The sequence below is a fragment of the Lolium rigidum genome, chromosome 3, assembly GCF_022539505.1.
Source record: "Lolium rigidum isolate FL_2022 chromosome 3, APGP_CSIRO_Lrig_0.1, whole genome shotgun sequence".
Lineage (NCBI taxonomy): Eukaryota > Viridiplantae > Streptophyta > Magnoliopsida > Poales > Poaceae > Lolium > Lolium rigidum.
This window is the reverse complement of record NC_061510.1, coordinates 348,457,691-348,473,524: the sequence shown is the minus strand read 5'-3', so window position 1 is coordinate 348,473,524 and position 15,834 is coordinate 348,457,691. Positions and strand designations below refer to the sequence as shown.

General features: G+C 49.2%; 1 protein-coding gene across 1 annotated transcript; it reads left to right on the top strand.

The window, feature by feature from the left end:
* Positions 1–7,476: 7,476 nt before the first annotated feature.
* On the top strand, positions 7,477–10,060 carry LOC124700250 (pre-mRNA-splicing factor 18-like). Its single transcript, XM_047232408.1, has 3 exons — positions 7,477–8,112; positions 9,426–9,539; positions 9,668–10,060. The coding sequence occupies exons 1-3, from the start codon at positions 7,477–7,479 to the stop codon at positions 10,058–10,060; spliced, it is 1,143 nt and encodes a 380-aa protein (XP_047088364.1).
* Positions 10,061–15,834: the final 5,774 nt, after the last annotated feature.

Sequence of the window (15,834 nt, the reverse complement as noted above, 5' to 3'; positions counted from 1 at the left end):
GCTCCAGTAAGCGGAGATCATGCCCTCGTTCTGAAGCTCTCTGAGCTCCACATCAGTGGTTTCACAGGGCCACCATTGACCCCGTTCTCCTTCGCGGATCCGAGCTTTTGAAGCCCTCTTGTTTTTCGCTTCTCGCACCTTGGTTGCCATCCTTGCTTGACCTTCAAGTTCTTCTTGGAGTTCTTTGAGGGAAGGGATCCGGCCTGGAGTGGTGCTGGAAGATGCGGAAAATGGTTGAGCAAGCCGGATGTCGGAAACATATGGTGGTAGGAACGCAATGGGATCCGGGAAAATTGGTTCCACGACACTGGGTTCCGGGTTACTCGGAGAACTACCAAGGCAGCTGAGGAGAACCGTGAGGCATGCTTCCGGCTGCACCCATGCGAGCTAGTTTGAGTAACCGGAAAATCTATACTACAGCTACTTCTTCTTCTACAAGGCCGGCGCACGTACCGTCAATGGCGCGGTGGCTCGACGGAGCTCCGGTGGAGTCGAGGTCGCCGGACGTGCGGGGAATCGCCTCGCGTGACCACGAATCGGCGGCGGACGGGATTTCCCGTTCAACTGTGGGAATCTTAGCACGAGGGGAGGCCTGGGCCGGCGATGCGTGAAGCTCACCGTGGCAAGGCTCGCCGGAGATGAGATCTAACGGGCGGCGCGGCGCGAGGAGGAAGGCGAAGTGGTGAGATGCGGTGAAAGAATGAGGAATTACCGAGTCGCGGGGGTATTTATAGGCTACGCGCGGAGATTCGGGATTCGGATCCAACGGTGGAAACGGAACGGTCGCACCGTTGGATGAATGACACGTGTCTTAGGTCAAATGCGGTAAAACGACGTGGAGGTAACTTAACCATGCGCTCCCGAAATTTCCGGCTAAAGATTCGCATCTGTGAAAATTTCGCGCGGGAAAAAAGGAGGTTGTGTGCGGGAAAAACGGAATCTCCGTTGCGATACCTAATCTGAAGACGAAGGATTTCCGAGTGAATGGACCCGGAATCAAGTAGAAGTTTTTGAAGCTCTTCAAGATTCTCTTCGGATCCGAGCTGAATGAAGTCGGAGGAATGATGAATCTCGGAGAACTTCGGGGCTACTGTTGTGGGTATACTTTATGGGTATATCAACGGCATGGCCTAGATCCGGCAAGCCCGGGTGGCCCATAGATGGTGGTGAGGCGTGTGGCCCATCGGGCGGCCCAGTTGCTGTAGATCCTGAAGGATGAAGTCCAGCCCAGGAACAGGAAGCCGGATCTCTACCGACCTACGAAGGAGGCCGGATCCGTGACGGCCCATGAAGTATCCGGATCCAACACGTACTTGGAGGAAGGCGGATCCTTGACGTACACGGCAAGATATTGTACCGTAGTTAGGCAACTTGTATTCCGGCTAGGACTCTCCATGTAAACCCTAGATCCGTGCGCCTTTATAAGCCGGATCCCGGGAGCCCTAGAGGCACAACCACAACTCATTGTAACAACGCGAAAGCGCCCGGATAATTCCGGACAAGCAGCAGTAGGCCCCGTCATCGTGCAGGTGTTCCGAAGCTGGGTAACTCGCGTACCACCGTCCCGTGTGCACTCCGCCCTATGGCCCCTACTTCTTCTCCCCCTCGTGAGGATCCCTCCTCCGAGGTACCGTCGATTAGGCAACGACAGCACCTCAGGTTGATCTTATCCTATACTTGTCCTTTTATTTCACTGTTGCCAAGTGGATAATTTACCTTGGCTGATATCATGTGGGCTTAGGATCATACTGACTCATCCATGTCAGATATGGTCCATTTAAATTCATTTATGGGATTTGTTTAAATTGGAACTTAACTAGGTTAGAGGGGTTGATAGGATACTTTGTTGCCTAAGATAAATGGATCAAATATTGTTGCTCTTGTCCCTTCTTTGATATGGATCAGATGTTGTCACTTGTCCCTGTTGCCTGTTTGCTCATTGATACATAATGATATAGAATGATCCATTGATCCCTCTTATGATCCAGAGATGATATATAATTCCCAAAGCTTCCTATAAACTGAAATTGATCCCTCTAATCCACAATTTAGATATTAGGACAAGTTTCTAATATCTAGTAGTGGAGTTCCAATATCAAAATGCCTCATCTTTGATGATGGCGACATTTTAACCATAACACAATTTGTTTTCCTTTTGTCTTTGTTTTGTTTCTCTTATTGCAGGAAATGAAGAATAAGGATTGAGAAGATGAAGATTTAGTTTTAGGGTATTCTTTTATTATTTTGTAATTTTCCATTTCTTTTCTAGCTTGTAAGTTATTGAGTAATGTTATTTGTAATAAAGTTAACTCATTTGTTTATTTGAACTTATCAAGTGTATTTACTTGTACATATTATATTTATATACTTGTTTAAATTTCAAATTCTCATTCAATTTATTATTTGAATTATGTCTTTCATATTTGAATTTGAATTCAAACTATTTCCCTCGAAAACATAATAAATCAACAAAGGTCATGTCGAAATTTATCACACTTGTGTTGATGACACACATCAATTCCATCGACACAAGAGAAACCTTGATCACTTTGTGTTTTAGATGAACGCGCGAAAATCCCCCGGATTTTCTATGCATGAATGCAATGCACACTCTCGTGTTCTCTCTTTTTTTTGCCTCTAAACCTGGGATATTACATCTTTGTATTCCCTTTGTAAGGCATTGCGAATAATTTAATAAAGAAGAAGCTGTGTGCATCCTTTGGATGCAGAGGCTGGGGCTATGCTCCTTGATCGGAAAAAGGCAACTCCGGTCCTCCCGCCCCGCCGCCCCACCCTCCGCGTCCTCCTCCTTATCAGCTCCACCCCCATCGCTGACGAGGCAGCGAAGGCCGACGGCACAGACGCAACTAAAGAACCGCTTCCGAGGGAGGAGGTCGTGCGGCGCATGCGGTTGTTGTGCCAGCCGGCCACGCTCTTCGGCGAGGACGACGCCGCGCGCCTGTGCCGCCTCCACGACGTGCTCGAGGACCCCGCCACGGTTGCGGACATCGGCGCCACGGAGATCAAGGAGGGGCAGACCAATGACTTCCTCCGCGACATCCAGGCCTTCCGCGCCAAGGTGGCGGCGAAGCCCAAGGCGGTTGGCGCGGCCGAGAGGAGCGACCAAGTGAAAGAGGAGGAAAAACATGTGTTGTTCGAGGATCTTTGCGAGGAGGACAAGATCATGGCCTTCTTCAATAAGCTGCTGAGCGAGTGGAGCCAGGAGGTGGATGAGATGCCCGAGGTGGAGCGGCAGACGGCCAAGGTCAAGGCCGTGCTAGCCACCTGCAAGCAATGCACACGCTGCGGTGATCCAGCATACCACTTCATGTTGTAGTATACAAGTCGTTGATGTGACATTCATGAAGGGGTTTCTTTACAAATATCACATTTCTCATAGTGGTACAACAGAAACATTGCAGGTCATAACACTCCATAAATTATATATTACAAGCATGGATCTTAATAAGTTGGCATTCTCACGGGTCCGATGAGAACACCCTACGATATTACTTAAGTATCATTACAATTCAAACTAAAGTAGACACGACGAGCTCAGCAACTTATTTAGGTAAGTCACTATGCTGCTTGGTTTCGAGATGTCTAAGGTAAGAATCTACTCATCCGCATCTGTGTCATCTACTTCGTAGACTATCCCATAGTCCATGCCTTCAACTCCTCCTGAAAGGTCTGACTCTTCGTAGACCAACTCATGGTCCTCTTGTGGTGCTCTGGTGTAGGCCTCCTCTTCATGATCATAGTCTAGCAAGGATGTCGAAAGAAAGTGAGTATAGAGGTACTCAGCAAGCTCAAAAGAGAAAAGGTGTTTGATGCACTAGTTACGACCATTGATCAAATAATCTCAGATCAATGCATGTTTCGCAAACATTTTTTCAAAAGATTTATTAACATGGGGTACCGTAATAATTAACATGGGTTTAGGTGCTTAGAAGCTGGATTAGTCAATTGAGCCAATAGTTTTAGCTTAAAATCCACCCTAATCGCTGATCGTTACAAGGGATGAGCGGATATTTAGGTGGGGTGGGGGGCTCGCCCCGCTCTTCCCCACTTCTCCGTCCCTGACAGATATATGAAAACACATTTGGTTCACGTTCAATCCTATAGATATATTTTATTTTCATTCACATCGATGTGATATATGTATAATACTATTCAATATAAATAAAACAGAATGAAATCTTGTTATTTGAAAGCATAATACATATATATTTAACACACGTTTCGATTATTGAAGTTAGGTTCCATTCAAATTACGGTGGATCTTGGTTCGTAAAAGGATTCCACAATTCATTGTGTTCTCATTTAGATATCAGAAATACTATATCACATCGATATGAAACAAGACAAGCATGCCGAGACATTCGGCATGAATCACTGGCACCAGTACTGGTTTGATGGTTGACCGGTAGAGCGCAGCTCCTTGAGAAAAATATTGTCCCACGGATGTACCCAGTGTTCAGTCGATTTGTTACCAAATAGCAAAACGTTAACAAAAGTTGCTACGATGGCATCAGCTTTACCATTGTAGTATTAATAACGTAGGTGGATGGTATGTCCGTCGCAAATGTCACATTCTGCAACGGTCCGTGAGTCTTCCAGTCTTCTGCACAAAAGCTTAACGTGTAACGACGTTTCGCTGGAATGGACTCCTTGTCTTCGATTTTTCTCTTGACGGCGGCAATGGTGTCGGTGCTCGCAACTTCGTTCACGGTTATGGTCTTTTCTGCATCGATTGTAACAAAGATCTGCATCGTCTCCTTCCTACTCATGAATGCATCAGTCAAGGCCATCTTCGAAGTGAGCACAGCATGCATTAGCTTAGCAACATCCTGTGGGAGAACGAAACCAACAACCGAAACTCAGCAAAAGTATTGCTCATAATAATTTCGCAGCTTGAATTTACAAGAGCTAAGCTAGCTACCTCATGTTTCCTTATGGTATGGCCTATATGATGCACGTGAGTGATGTGTTTCCTAGACCAGTGTTTCATTACCAGCATAGCAGACGCCTGATGTATAAGTAGATCATCCTCTATTATATACTTCCGGTCTTCCACAAGCTCGGGAAAGGGCACAAGGCCCGGATCCAGTAAGGTGGACTCTTCGAGGAAGCGACCCATTAAGAAGCCGGTGGCGGCGAGATGGGTGGCACTGCTGTACAGATTGTTCAGGCTTCTGCTGAGATGACAAGCGCCGGCAGCATCCCCATTCTTGATCACACGACACACCGGGTAAGTCAAGACTCCCAGGAGCAAGTCGACGAACCCATGTTTGCATTCAGCATACATGACCTTCTTCTCGCGCATGTCGTACAAAAACTTTACCTTGATTTTTGGTGAGGGGTCTGAACTTTCTTTACTGCACGGATGCACAATATTTTTATTGATGCTTGGTTTCACATTGACTGGAGAAGCAGAATGGTCATCATCAGCTCCCTTGGATAGAAAGACATCCGTGAATATAGTATCTGATGTAAGTGATGCCTTCGCCATAGATACAACCTACATATGTCATAAAGAAAAACTCGTCCAAATTAGTAGAGAAAAATATCCTCAAACTCTTAAACCCAACGATGTACTATACGTGTATGCACCAAAATCATCATTAGCGTTCTTCATTACCTCCGCCCAGCCGATGCACACTTCGACCTCCTCAAAGTCACGGCCAATCATACCAGCACCACTATAGAACATTGTACCAAGCGACATCAAGCTGGTCGTGGATGCTGGCTTGATCCGCCAGTCATCAGTGATTACAAACCGTTCTTTACCCCTTAAACACACCTCTGTATCGGCGTGAACATGCAGAAGTCTAGCCAGGGCGTCGCAACACTTGCATTCGTTGTAATTGCAAGGTGATTTACATAGCCTGCGAATACCAGAAATTGGTAAGTGTCAACTGCTAGACAATGTGTTTGGAACAGTGAACCAGTACTAGCTAGCTAAGCTAGCATTGCAGACCTGAAGCCATCGCTGAGCAAAGTATCGAGAAACGTGCCATGGCAGGCGTCAACTTTGAGCAGCTCGCTCTTCCTGAGGTGGTTGAGGCTGTTGATGAGGTTCGTGAGGCAAACCGGCGAGGATGACAGGCCTGTGATGAGATGAAGCGCAGAGAGTGGAACCGTCAGGAAGCTGAGGAGGATCTCCACGACGTCGGACCCTGCGTCCGCGAAGAGCACGCGGTTCTTTGACCTGTCCACGGCGAGCTTCATCTTCATCTCGGTGGTACGGCCCATAGGCCAGCTACTAGGTGGTTCGTCTTGCTTGTCCACATGATGTACATGGGAGGTCGGTACGCAGCTGCAGTATCAGACGGTGCAATAATGCTTAAGAGAGTAGCACATTAACTATTAAACATAATCACGTAGGGGTTTAGCGCTGAAAACTCCTATATCAAAATTGAAAAGTGCGACTTATAATATTGGTTGACTAATCTAGAAAGTTGAGCAATAAAGCATCAAACACTCCAAACCGTGAAAATAGACGACCAACAGCAGCGAGATACGACGTCAGATCGGATTTGCCTGCAAAGAAGCAGATATTATTCAGTAGTATTACTGTAGTAAATAAAAAATCATGTGATAAATTGATAAATCTAAGACTAAGAGCAATACACTTATTATTTGCGATGTAAAGCATTACACTTTACCATTGTTACTTCCTTTCATGGTCGATCTCAAAGCACCTTCCCGTTCAAGCAATAGCAACACAATCAAAAAGCTAGACCTACAGTTTGGGAATTAAAAAAACGTGGACTAGTCAGTAAGAATCATTACGGTGAAAATAGGGTTAGTCATCGTTATAAACTTGCAAAGGGGTTGGTCATGAACTAGCAGAATCTTCTACCAGCATAAATCAGCGCACAGTCTAACTGGAATTTGATCAACGAAAGATCATATACAAAAAGCGAAAGAAAAGCCTAACTGAAAACAGAAAATCAGGCCGAGCGTACAAGGGCGGTTCGCCGTTCTCGCTTCTCCGGCGACCTGCCAGCGATACGGGCGACGGCGACCTGGGACGGCCTCGTCGAGAAATAGGCAGCGCCACCAAAAACGAGAAGTATGAAACGATTGGGATCAACTGATCGATCGCGATTATTTGTTCTTTTGAGCTGGTTCTTCGTTTCTTAGGGTTTGATCGTTAGGATTTGATCGTGATCGTCTATGCGTCGCCTGGCCGGGCTGCCTCTGGGTGGGCCTCGTGCCTTGTGCTAGATGGGCCGCTCGCTATCAGAGGCCGCATCCGAAGTTCAAAGGCTCGAGATCGAGAAGGTTCGCGGGAGTTCGGATCTACCCTTCCTCCTCGGCCAACCGTCATCGATTCGAACGCGAACTCGGGAACCTTCCAGAATCCCGATCCCGGAAATCTCAAAAGCCAACACACACGCTCCGATCCGCCGCCACCTCCGCAATCTTCTCCGCGGAAACCAACCATCGACTCCAGTACTCCACCTCGCCATGGACGTCCTAAAGCGCGAGCTCCAGCGCAAGCGCCAGCTGATCGACGCCGACTTCGGCGGCCGCAAGGTCCTCCGCCGCGCCGAGATCGAGGCGCGCGAGATCCAGCGCCTCCGCGCCGCCGAGCGGGAACGCCTACTCGAGAAGCAGCGAAAGCGGGAGCAGCAGCTCCGGTCCTCCTGCCCCTCCGCCCCGCCCTCCGCGTCATCCTCCTCATTACCTCCACCCGCCGTCGTCGGCGAGGCGGCGAAGGCCGAGCGCGCGGACGCTCCCAAGGAGTCGTCGCTCCCGAGGGAGGAGGTCGTGCGGCGGCTGCGGCTTCTACGCCAGCCGGCCACGCTCTTCGGCGAGGACGACGCCGCGCGTCTCCGCCGCCTCCACGACGTGCTCGAGGACCCCGCCGCGGTCGCGGACGTCGACGCCGCGGAGATCGGGGAGGGGCAGACCAACGACTTCCTTCGCGACATCCAGGCCCTGCGTGCCAAGGTAGTGGCGGCGAAGCCCAAGGCGGTCGGCGCGGCCGAGAGGAGCGACGGCGTGAAAGAGGAGGAAAAGCAGGTGCCATTTGAGGAGCTCTGCGAGGAGGACAAGATCATGGCCTTCTTCAAGAGGCTGTTAACCGAGTGGAGCCAGGAGGTGGACGAGATGCTCGGGTCGTCCCCCTCCTGGGCGACCTAGGGCGGAAACCCTAGCCGCCGCCGCCGCCGTCCTCCCCTCCTCCTCCCGCCCTCCTCGTCGTCCCCGGAGGTCGTCGCCGGCGGGCCGGCGCGGCCGGTGATGGGGGCGGCGGGGCTCCTCGCATGATCCCTCCGTGCGGCGGAAGGAGGCTAGCCTCCGCACGGGGGGATGGCCCCGGACCGTGGAGGGTGGCGGCGGCGCGGCCCTCGCCGGGAGGCCGGTGATGGTGGCGGCGGCATGGCCTTGATCCGGGGGCGCAGCTCTCCTCTTCCTCGTCGCGACCTTCGGGCGGGCGGTGATGGGGGCGGCGTAAACCCGGATCCTCGGCGGCGCGATCCTCTCCTTCCGTCCTAGCCTCGGCATCGCCGGGCCGGCGGTGATGGAGACGGATCTCGCACCGCTCCTCCTCATGGTTTGGGACCACGGCACCAAGGGCGGCGGCCCCGGATGGCGGTGGCGCCGTCGACCCGGTGGCGGGTGGCGGGCGTGGTCCTAGGGTCTCTCTTGCGTGAAGAGGAAGACCTACCGGAGGCTCCGGACTCGTGATCTAGCCGGAGTGTTGAGTTCCGAAGGCTCCGCCGGCGAATGTAACGGTGCTTTGTGCCCGGAGTTTGCTCGGATCGGTGGTATTCGGTCGTGCGCACCCATGCTTTTATTCCGACCGTTTGGTCCGGAGGGAGCGGCGCGAAGTTCTTTTCTCGTGTTGACATCAAGTGACTATGGATCCATGATGAAAGTCGGAAGAAGAGAAGTACATGAAGGCCGGAGGGGAGGACTAGCTAAGGGAGGTTCAAGTCTTCGCGCTGTTGAGGGACTTGCTTGGTGTTACGGGCCTCACAACAGCGGTATGATAGTGGGGGCGACAACATATGTGAAGTTCGTAGTCCTACCTTTCGGGGTGAAATCCCAAGGTCCGGCCTTAACCGGTTGTGCCCGGCAATGACCTTGTTGGAGGCATTGTTTTGAGAGTGGGGACTATCTTCGGGGTGAAAACCTAAGATCGTTGATCGGGCGACGACGGTGTTAGAGCACCTGTTCCCTTCTTGGAGGCGTCGTTTTTGGAGAGTCCGTACTTCGGGTGTTGTCTTGGCGGTGGATGTATTGTTGTTGTTAGGCCCGAGATATCGTAGCGGGACTTTTATTTCTTAGTTTTCTTTTCCTTTTTTTGGCTGTGTGCATCCGTAGTGCCATTAGGGTGGTGCGTTGTTGCAGAGGCTGGGTGTAATTGATATCTTTTTGATATTAATATATTCCCTTTATCGAAAAAAAAGGTGGACGAGATGCCCGAGGAAGAGCGCCGGACGGCCAAGGGCAAGGCCGTGGTGGCCACCTGCAAGCAGTGTGCGCGCTACCTCGATCCCCTCTTCAGACTCTGCGAGAAGAAGGTATGCAGCACTTCCAATCTGCTCCAATTATGTACAATTTTCCTTTTCGATTGATTCTGCAATCTGCAACACAACTTGTTCTGTGGGGAATTGGGATTCAACATTTTGACTGATGGATTCATTTGCAGGCTCTCCCCGACGACGTCCAGCGAGCTCTGCTCGACGTGGTGAGGTGCTGCATGCGGCGGGACTACCTGGCGGCGACGGACAACTACATCAAGCTGGCGATCGGAAACTCGCCGTGGCCCATCGGGGTCACCATGGTGGGCATCCACGAGCGGTCCGCCCGCGAGAAGATCCACACCAACAGCGTGGCGCACGTGATGAACGACGAGACGACGAGGAAGTACCTGCAGTCGGTGAAGCGGCTCATGACCTTCTGCCAGCGGAAGTACCCCACGGACCCGTCCAGGTCCGTCGAGTTCAACAGCCTCGCCAACGGCAGCGACCTGCAGGCTCTCATGGCCGAGAAGAGCGCCAACGGCTCCGATGAGACGCTTCGGCTGGTGGCCGCGTCGTGACGGACAAGAATCGCCCATGTATGATGGGTTGTCTAAGCTTTTGGAATGGTTATTTTCTATTGAGCGGTGCATTCTGAAAACAGCAGATTACCGGAAGAAATTATTCTATTCTAAAACCATTGCCTAGATATGAGATGGTTGCCTAGATATGAGATGGTTCTACTCTGATGCTCTCTTTTAGAAGAAAATTTCCAACTCCTTTAGGGCAACAATGGTACGAGCTGAAAGGGATTGTCTCTTGTATTTCATATACTCTGATAAATGTGATTCCTTAATTTGGCAATACGAATCTTTTAAGGACTACTCTACTAGCTCTCTATATATTACTCTCTCCGTTCCTTGATACAAGGTGTATAGTTTTTTCGAAAAAACTTCAAAATATAATGTGTATTGCGTAGAATCACTCATTTTGATATTTTTTTTACGGATTTAAGTCCATTTTTTTTAGCTCATGCAAACTTCTCTATTTTTTCAAAGACGTAATTCAGGAGTAACCTTGCCCAAAACTCGTGTAACTTTTTCTCAATGTGTGTTTCTTAATTTTAATGCCAAAAATTATATACCCTATATCTAGGAAGGCGGCAGGAATATTATTAACTTTGGTGGGGTTAGCCCTATTGATATTTTGATGTTTGACAACTTACCATACCCCAGAGTGAATGTGTTCCTTTGCCTACTGTCTCATAACAAACTCATGACTAGGGACAATTTACTTAAGAGGAACATGAATAAACCTGTTTCCTGCATCTTTTGAAGATGAAAGTATTGATCATCTTTTTTTATGGTGCATTGTGGCTAGGCAAATTTGGCACATTGTCTCTCAATTTTTTAATATTTAGCCAGGGCAAGATTATTTCTCTATTGTCAGGTTAAGGGTTGCAAATAAGAAACACCTAGTCCTTAATTATGTTTGTGCTGCCACACTTTGCTGCATTTGAAAATTCCGTAATGAGATGATCTTTAATGGGTAACCTTGGCTTAATTTGCACCATATTCTGTAAAATGATTCTACTTCCGATCAAAAGGTGAAAGATCATCTTCAAATACTTGATGCTCCCTCTCGTCGATCGCTTCTGCGAGCATGCATCGAAGGAGTTGTCAGCGACCTTTAGAATTCAAAGTGGCTAAATGAAGGACGGCCTCGTCAGGGTTCTTGCCCATCCTCCCCAACATCTAAGAAGAAGGCGTCGATCGGGACATGGTCTACTCCCACCTCAACACTGGAGGCATCGGCTTGCATTTCTCCTGAGCTTGCCGAAGCTTGAAGCCCCAGATCGATCGCTGGAGGCAGCTGCATGTCGTGCGCTGAAAAAAGAATCCTCAGTACCTGAGTTACTTTTATGTGTTTTCGTCAGCTACTTTGCAGGAACTGTTGTTCCAAAAAAAAGACTCTGGTTTATAATAACTTGAACCTCTCGTCAAGGTTGGATTCGTTGATTTTATCAATGGAACCGGTCACGATGGCAATTTTATCCATGGATCCGGGTATCCACGGATATTCGACCCGCCGGGCACGGGTATGGAGGGTTGATTGTGTCCATGGATTTCACGGGGCGGATATCCGATAATTCATGGAGCGGGCACGGGCAGAGCTTTTGCTCCATGGATATTCGATGGATATCCAACTGACATGTGGAACCCACATGTCAGTGACACATGCAATTTTACCTACGATTGGCTGTCCTTTTTAGGCCCAAATCACCAAACCCTTAATTTAAGCCTTAATGATTTTATACTCTAAATAATCACGGAACCGCCTTGTGCTGGTAGGGCTTCCGCCGGCTGCATTGACTGTGGATCTTCGTTGATTGCTCCGCCTCCTGGGTAATGTGATATATTTCTGCTTTGATATTCCTATGAATTATTGGCATAATTACGGCTGAAATAATGTTGAAATGCTGCCAAAATGTTCATGTTAGCTTATTATTTATGAAATGCAAGTGAAATATTGCTGAAATGGTACTCAAATTTTATGGGCATGGATATCCATGGATATCCAGGTATCCATCGGATTTGGATTTGGGGCGACATCCATGCCCATGGATAATTTCGTGGGCGGGGCAGAGCGAGGCTGATGGATTTGGGAATGGATCTGGTTTTCCTAATTCCAATATCCGTCCAAATCCGCTCCATTGCCATCCTTAGGAACCGGGGACTCGTTCTCCCTTTTGATCTAAAAAAAATAAATTATTCAGTTCTTGTTGGCTGATTATAAAGGAGTGTATCCATTATTCGGCTAATCAGTTGTAAATGATTGATTACTTAGTGTCACTAGAACAGAATAATTCACTAGAACACAAATTCATCTTCAATTGTAATTTCATAATATACCAATTTGATATCATATACTACCTCTATCCGGATTTAGCCAAACCTTCGACATTCTTTTATACAAGGAGGGAGTATAATTTTTATTCTATTCTATCAAGTTAGTCAAATTTGAAAAGGAATAACTTGTTCTAGACACTAAACCGTGCGTGTATTTGGTTTTCCGGAAAAAATGCACGTCCAGTTGCCTCCAAAGTAAAGCTAATTTTATCACTAAATCAACCATTTTCACTAAATGTTGTTACTCTTTCCTATAAAGTTTGTCAAATTATGAAGAATTTGATTTAAGAAAAATTAAAAGTACATTATTCACGGAAGGGGGTAAGTTTTATTGGGAGTTGTTAGCATAAAACCACCACATTTTTAACCAAATTTATCAAATGGTATCACTTTATGTGTTTCAAGACAAAAACCAGCATATTTTGTTGTTTTCGCAAAAAAAAAAAACTAAACGTGAATTGACCACACTTATAATAGGTGGGACCTACTTGCTAGAGCTAATTTGGTGAGGTGTGTTGGGGACTTGGGTCTCACTCGTCAACCCAATTAAAAAAAAATCTCGTTTTCCTAAAAAAAAAACTCGGTGAAAATGCTGCTGTCTAGTGCTCTGCACTGTCCTCATCCCGACGGAGGTGGCATGGCATGGAAGTCCGCAAAGCACTGATGGCATCATGCCCCCGAGCTAGCTGAAGTAGCTTCAATTTGGCTAGCTCAGATGGTCATAAGAACAACTGCTTCACTAACATTGTCCTAGCGTCAACTGTCTCTCATTGATCCAACGGATCCTCTTTTTTTATTATTTTTTGAAATGACGCAGGAGGACTATGCTTTTCATTGATAGAAGAAGAGAGCCACAAGGAGCTCGGGTTACAGGTTACGAGTTACACATTACACCAGTCGGGACGAGCCCAACCAAACGCACACGGGACTACTCGCGGCATCGGATGTGCCGACACCCCGCAAGGGCCCAAGAGGCCGCCTCATCGAACAACTCCCGCGCGGCCGCGTCTGGAGATCGGCGCAGATCCCGGAAGATGCGAGCGTAACTCGCGCCAAATTGCCCAAATCACTAGCAGGGCGAGGGACTTGGCGGTTTTGGCCGGAAGACCCACCAAGGCGGAGAGCGATGCGAGCCCAGACGGAAGCGGCGCCACTGGGAGGCTCCAAGCATCCGGCCGCATGGAAGCAATGCCGAACTTGTCCGCCACCCTGAAACAAAGCGCCGCGGACCAGGGGCACTCCACCAACAAGTGCTCCGCCGTCTCCAAGTTGCCCATACACAAGGGGCAGAAGTAGGAGTTCGGCCAACGCCTTGCCATAAGACGATCCGCCGTGAGGACCCTGTTCTGGACGAACATCCATGCCAGCAGCCTACACTTGGCCGGGGCCCAGGCCTGCCAAATAGTAGACAGCAGCGGTGAGCGCGTGGACCCCAGGAACTGCATCCTATAAGCGGAGGAAGCCGAGTAGGAGCCAGATTCAGTGCAACGCCACAGGAAGGCGTCCGCAGTGCCCGGGAGAGGGTGCAGCTCAGCAATAGCGAGTCAAAGGCTCACAAACGCAGGCAAACGCGACCCCTCAAGTCAGCGACCCAACGCTGCTCATGCAGAGCCTCCGCGACCGAGGGGTGCTTATGGCGGGAGGCCACGAAGATCTCAGGGAAAACCACGAAAGGCGCCCGGCCGTCCATCCAGCTGTCGAACCAGAACCGCGTTGTAGTACCATCTCCAATCGCGACAGAAGACGCCGCTGCAAAAAGCTGACGGTCAGCGAGGGAGCAAGGCACAGGCAAGCCAATCCAGGGCTTGTCCAAAGCCGTACGCTCCAGCCAGAGCCATTTGAGGTGAAGCGTTGTGCCAAAGGGGTCGAGATCAATGATGCCAAGGCCTCCAAGCTCCCGTGGACGGCAGATCCGGCTCCAGGCAACCTTGCAGTGTCCACCATGGCAGGTCTCCTCCCCGCGCCAAAGCCAGGCGCGCCTGATACGGTCAATCTCTTTCCGGACCCAGACTGGCATGGCATGCACCGAGATCCAATACACCGACAGGGCGGACAGGACAGCATTCAGCAGGACAAGCCTGCCTGCCGCCGAGAGCATCTTGGCCTTCCAGCACATGAGCCTACTCGCAATACGATCCAGGAGAGGTTGAAAATCACCTTCCGCAACTTCTGTAGACTCAGAGGCAAACCCAGGAACTTGCACGGCAAGGCCGCGATCCGAGCACCGAGCGGCGAGACAATGTCAGGGATGTCCAAGGCCTCACAGCGGATGGGGATGACGCTTGTCTTGGTGAAGTTGACACTGAGTCCAGTCACGTCGCCAATACGTTGTAGGATCTGGCGGATAGCCTCAAACTCCTCTTTGACCGGCCGGATGAAGAAGACAGCATTGTCGGCATACAGCGAGGTTTGCACCTTCGAATAGAGAGCGCTCTCTTGTGGATTCTGTTGTGGGGGATATCAAAAAGCTCGCATCAGATTCCTCTACTTGTATCTTCAAGCATTTCGGTCCAAAGACTAATGTCGCGACACTCATATTGGTTTGTCTATTGAGCTTTGAATTTGTGATCGTTTTTTTCAATTCAGGAAGTACTTTGTAATGATGTGTCTTAATCAATAAAGTTGTGTTATATTCTCTAAAAACAAGAATCAAATGTGATGGTTTTAGAGAAATGGCCACCAATGTGATAGGTAGTGTAATTTCCTCGTTTTTTGTTTATATATCGAGGGAATGACTTGGGTTTCCGAATAGTGCAGAACTTTTTGCACCTACGCTGTGTTATATAGTGCATCTTCAACAGAGGCTCTCAAATTTAGCGCTGTAAAAATCGTTTGCAGCACTCGATCCGGATACAGCGCACGGCGCCCGGCGCTAGCTTCACCTGGTGCTTTAAACCATCACGCCAAAATGCAGCGCTGAATTCATCCTTTTGATGCGCTAAAATGTCGCGGCAAAAACAACATTTTCCATACATGATCAAACACAATGTAAAAATAAACTGGAAATATAAATATATTGGAAAGTTCAACCCATATTTGGTACAACCAAATTTATTTAAAAACTAGACTACACAACTTGGAATCCCAGTCGAACTCGGAGGATTTTGGTGCTGTCGACAACACCGCAGTCCACGTCCTCTCGAAGGAGGAGGAGGAAGAGTCGACGGTGATCGTCGACGGCCTGGCGCCATTCTTCTTCTCCTCCTCCTTCCTCGCGGCCTTCTCCTCCTTCTCTTTCTTCTTCGCCTCCTTCTTCACCCTCCTCGCCTCTCGGTCGTGCTTCATCGCCGCCTTCAGCGCCGCCTTCTTCTCTTCCTTCTCGGCGTAGAAGACTTCTTCCACGGACACGTCCTCCGGGAAGCGCCGTGCCCACTCGAGGCGCATGCGTTCGTCCCGCTCGGTGATGACGAGGCGATGCTCGAGCTCGTGCTGGTGTTGCCTCGCCT

Coding starts and splice junctions, on each gene's coding strand:
- LOC124700250 (XM_047232408.1), top strand. CDS start 7,477: ATGGACGTCCTAAAGCGCGAGCTCCAGCGCAAGCGCCAGCTGATCGAC. Junction 8,113..9,425: donor TAACCGAGTGGAGCCAGGAG/GTGGACGAGATG, acceptor TCGAAAAAAAAG/GTGGACGAGATGCCCGAGGA. Junction 9,540..9,667: donor TCAGACTCTGCGAGAAGAAG/GTATGCAGCACT, acceptor ATTCATTTGCAG/GCTCTCCCCGACGACGTCCA.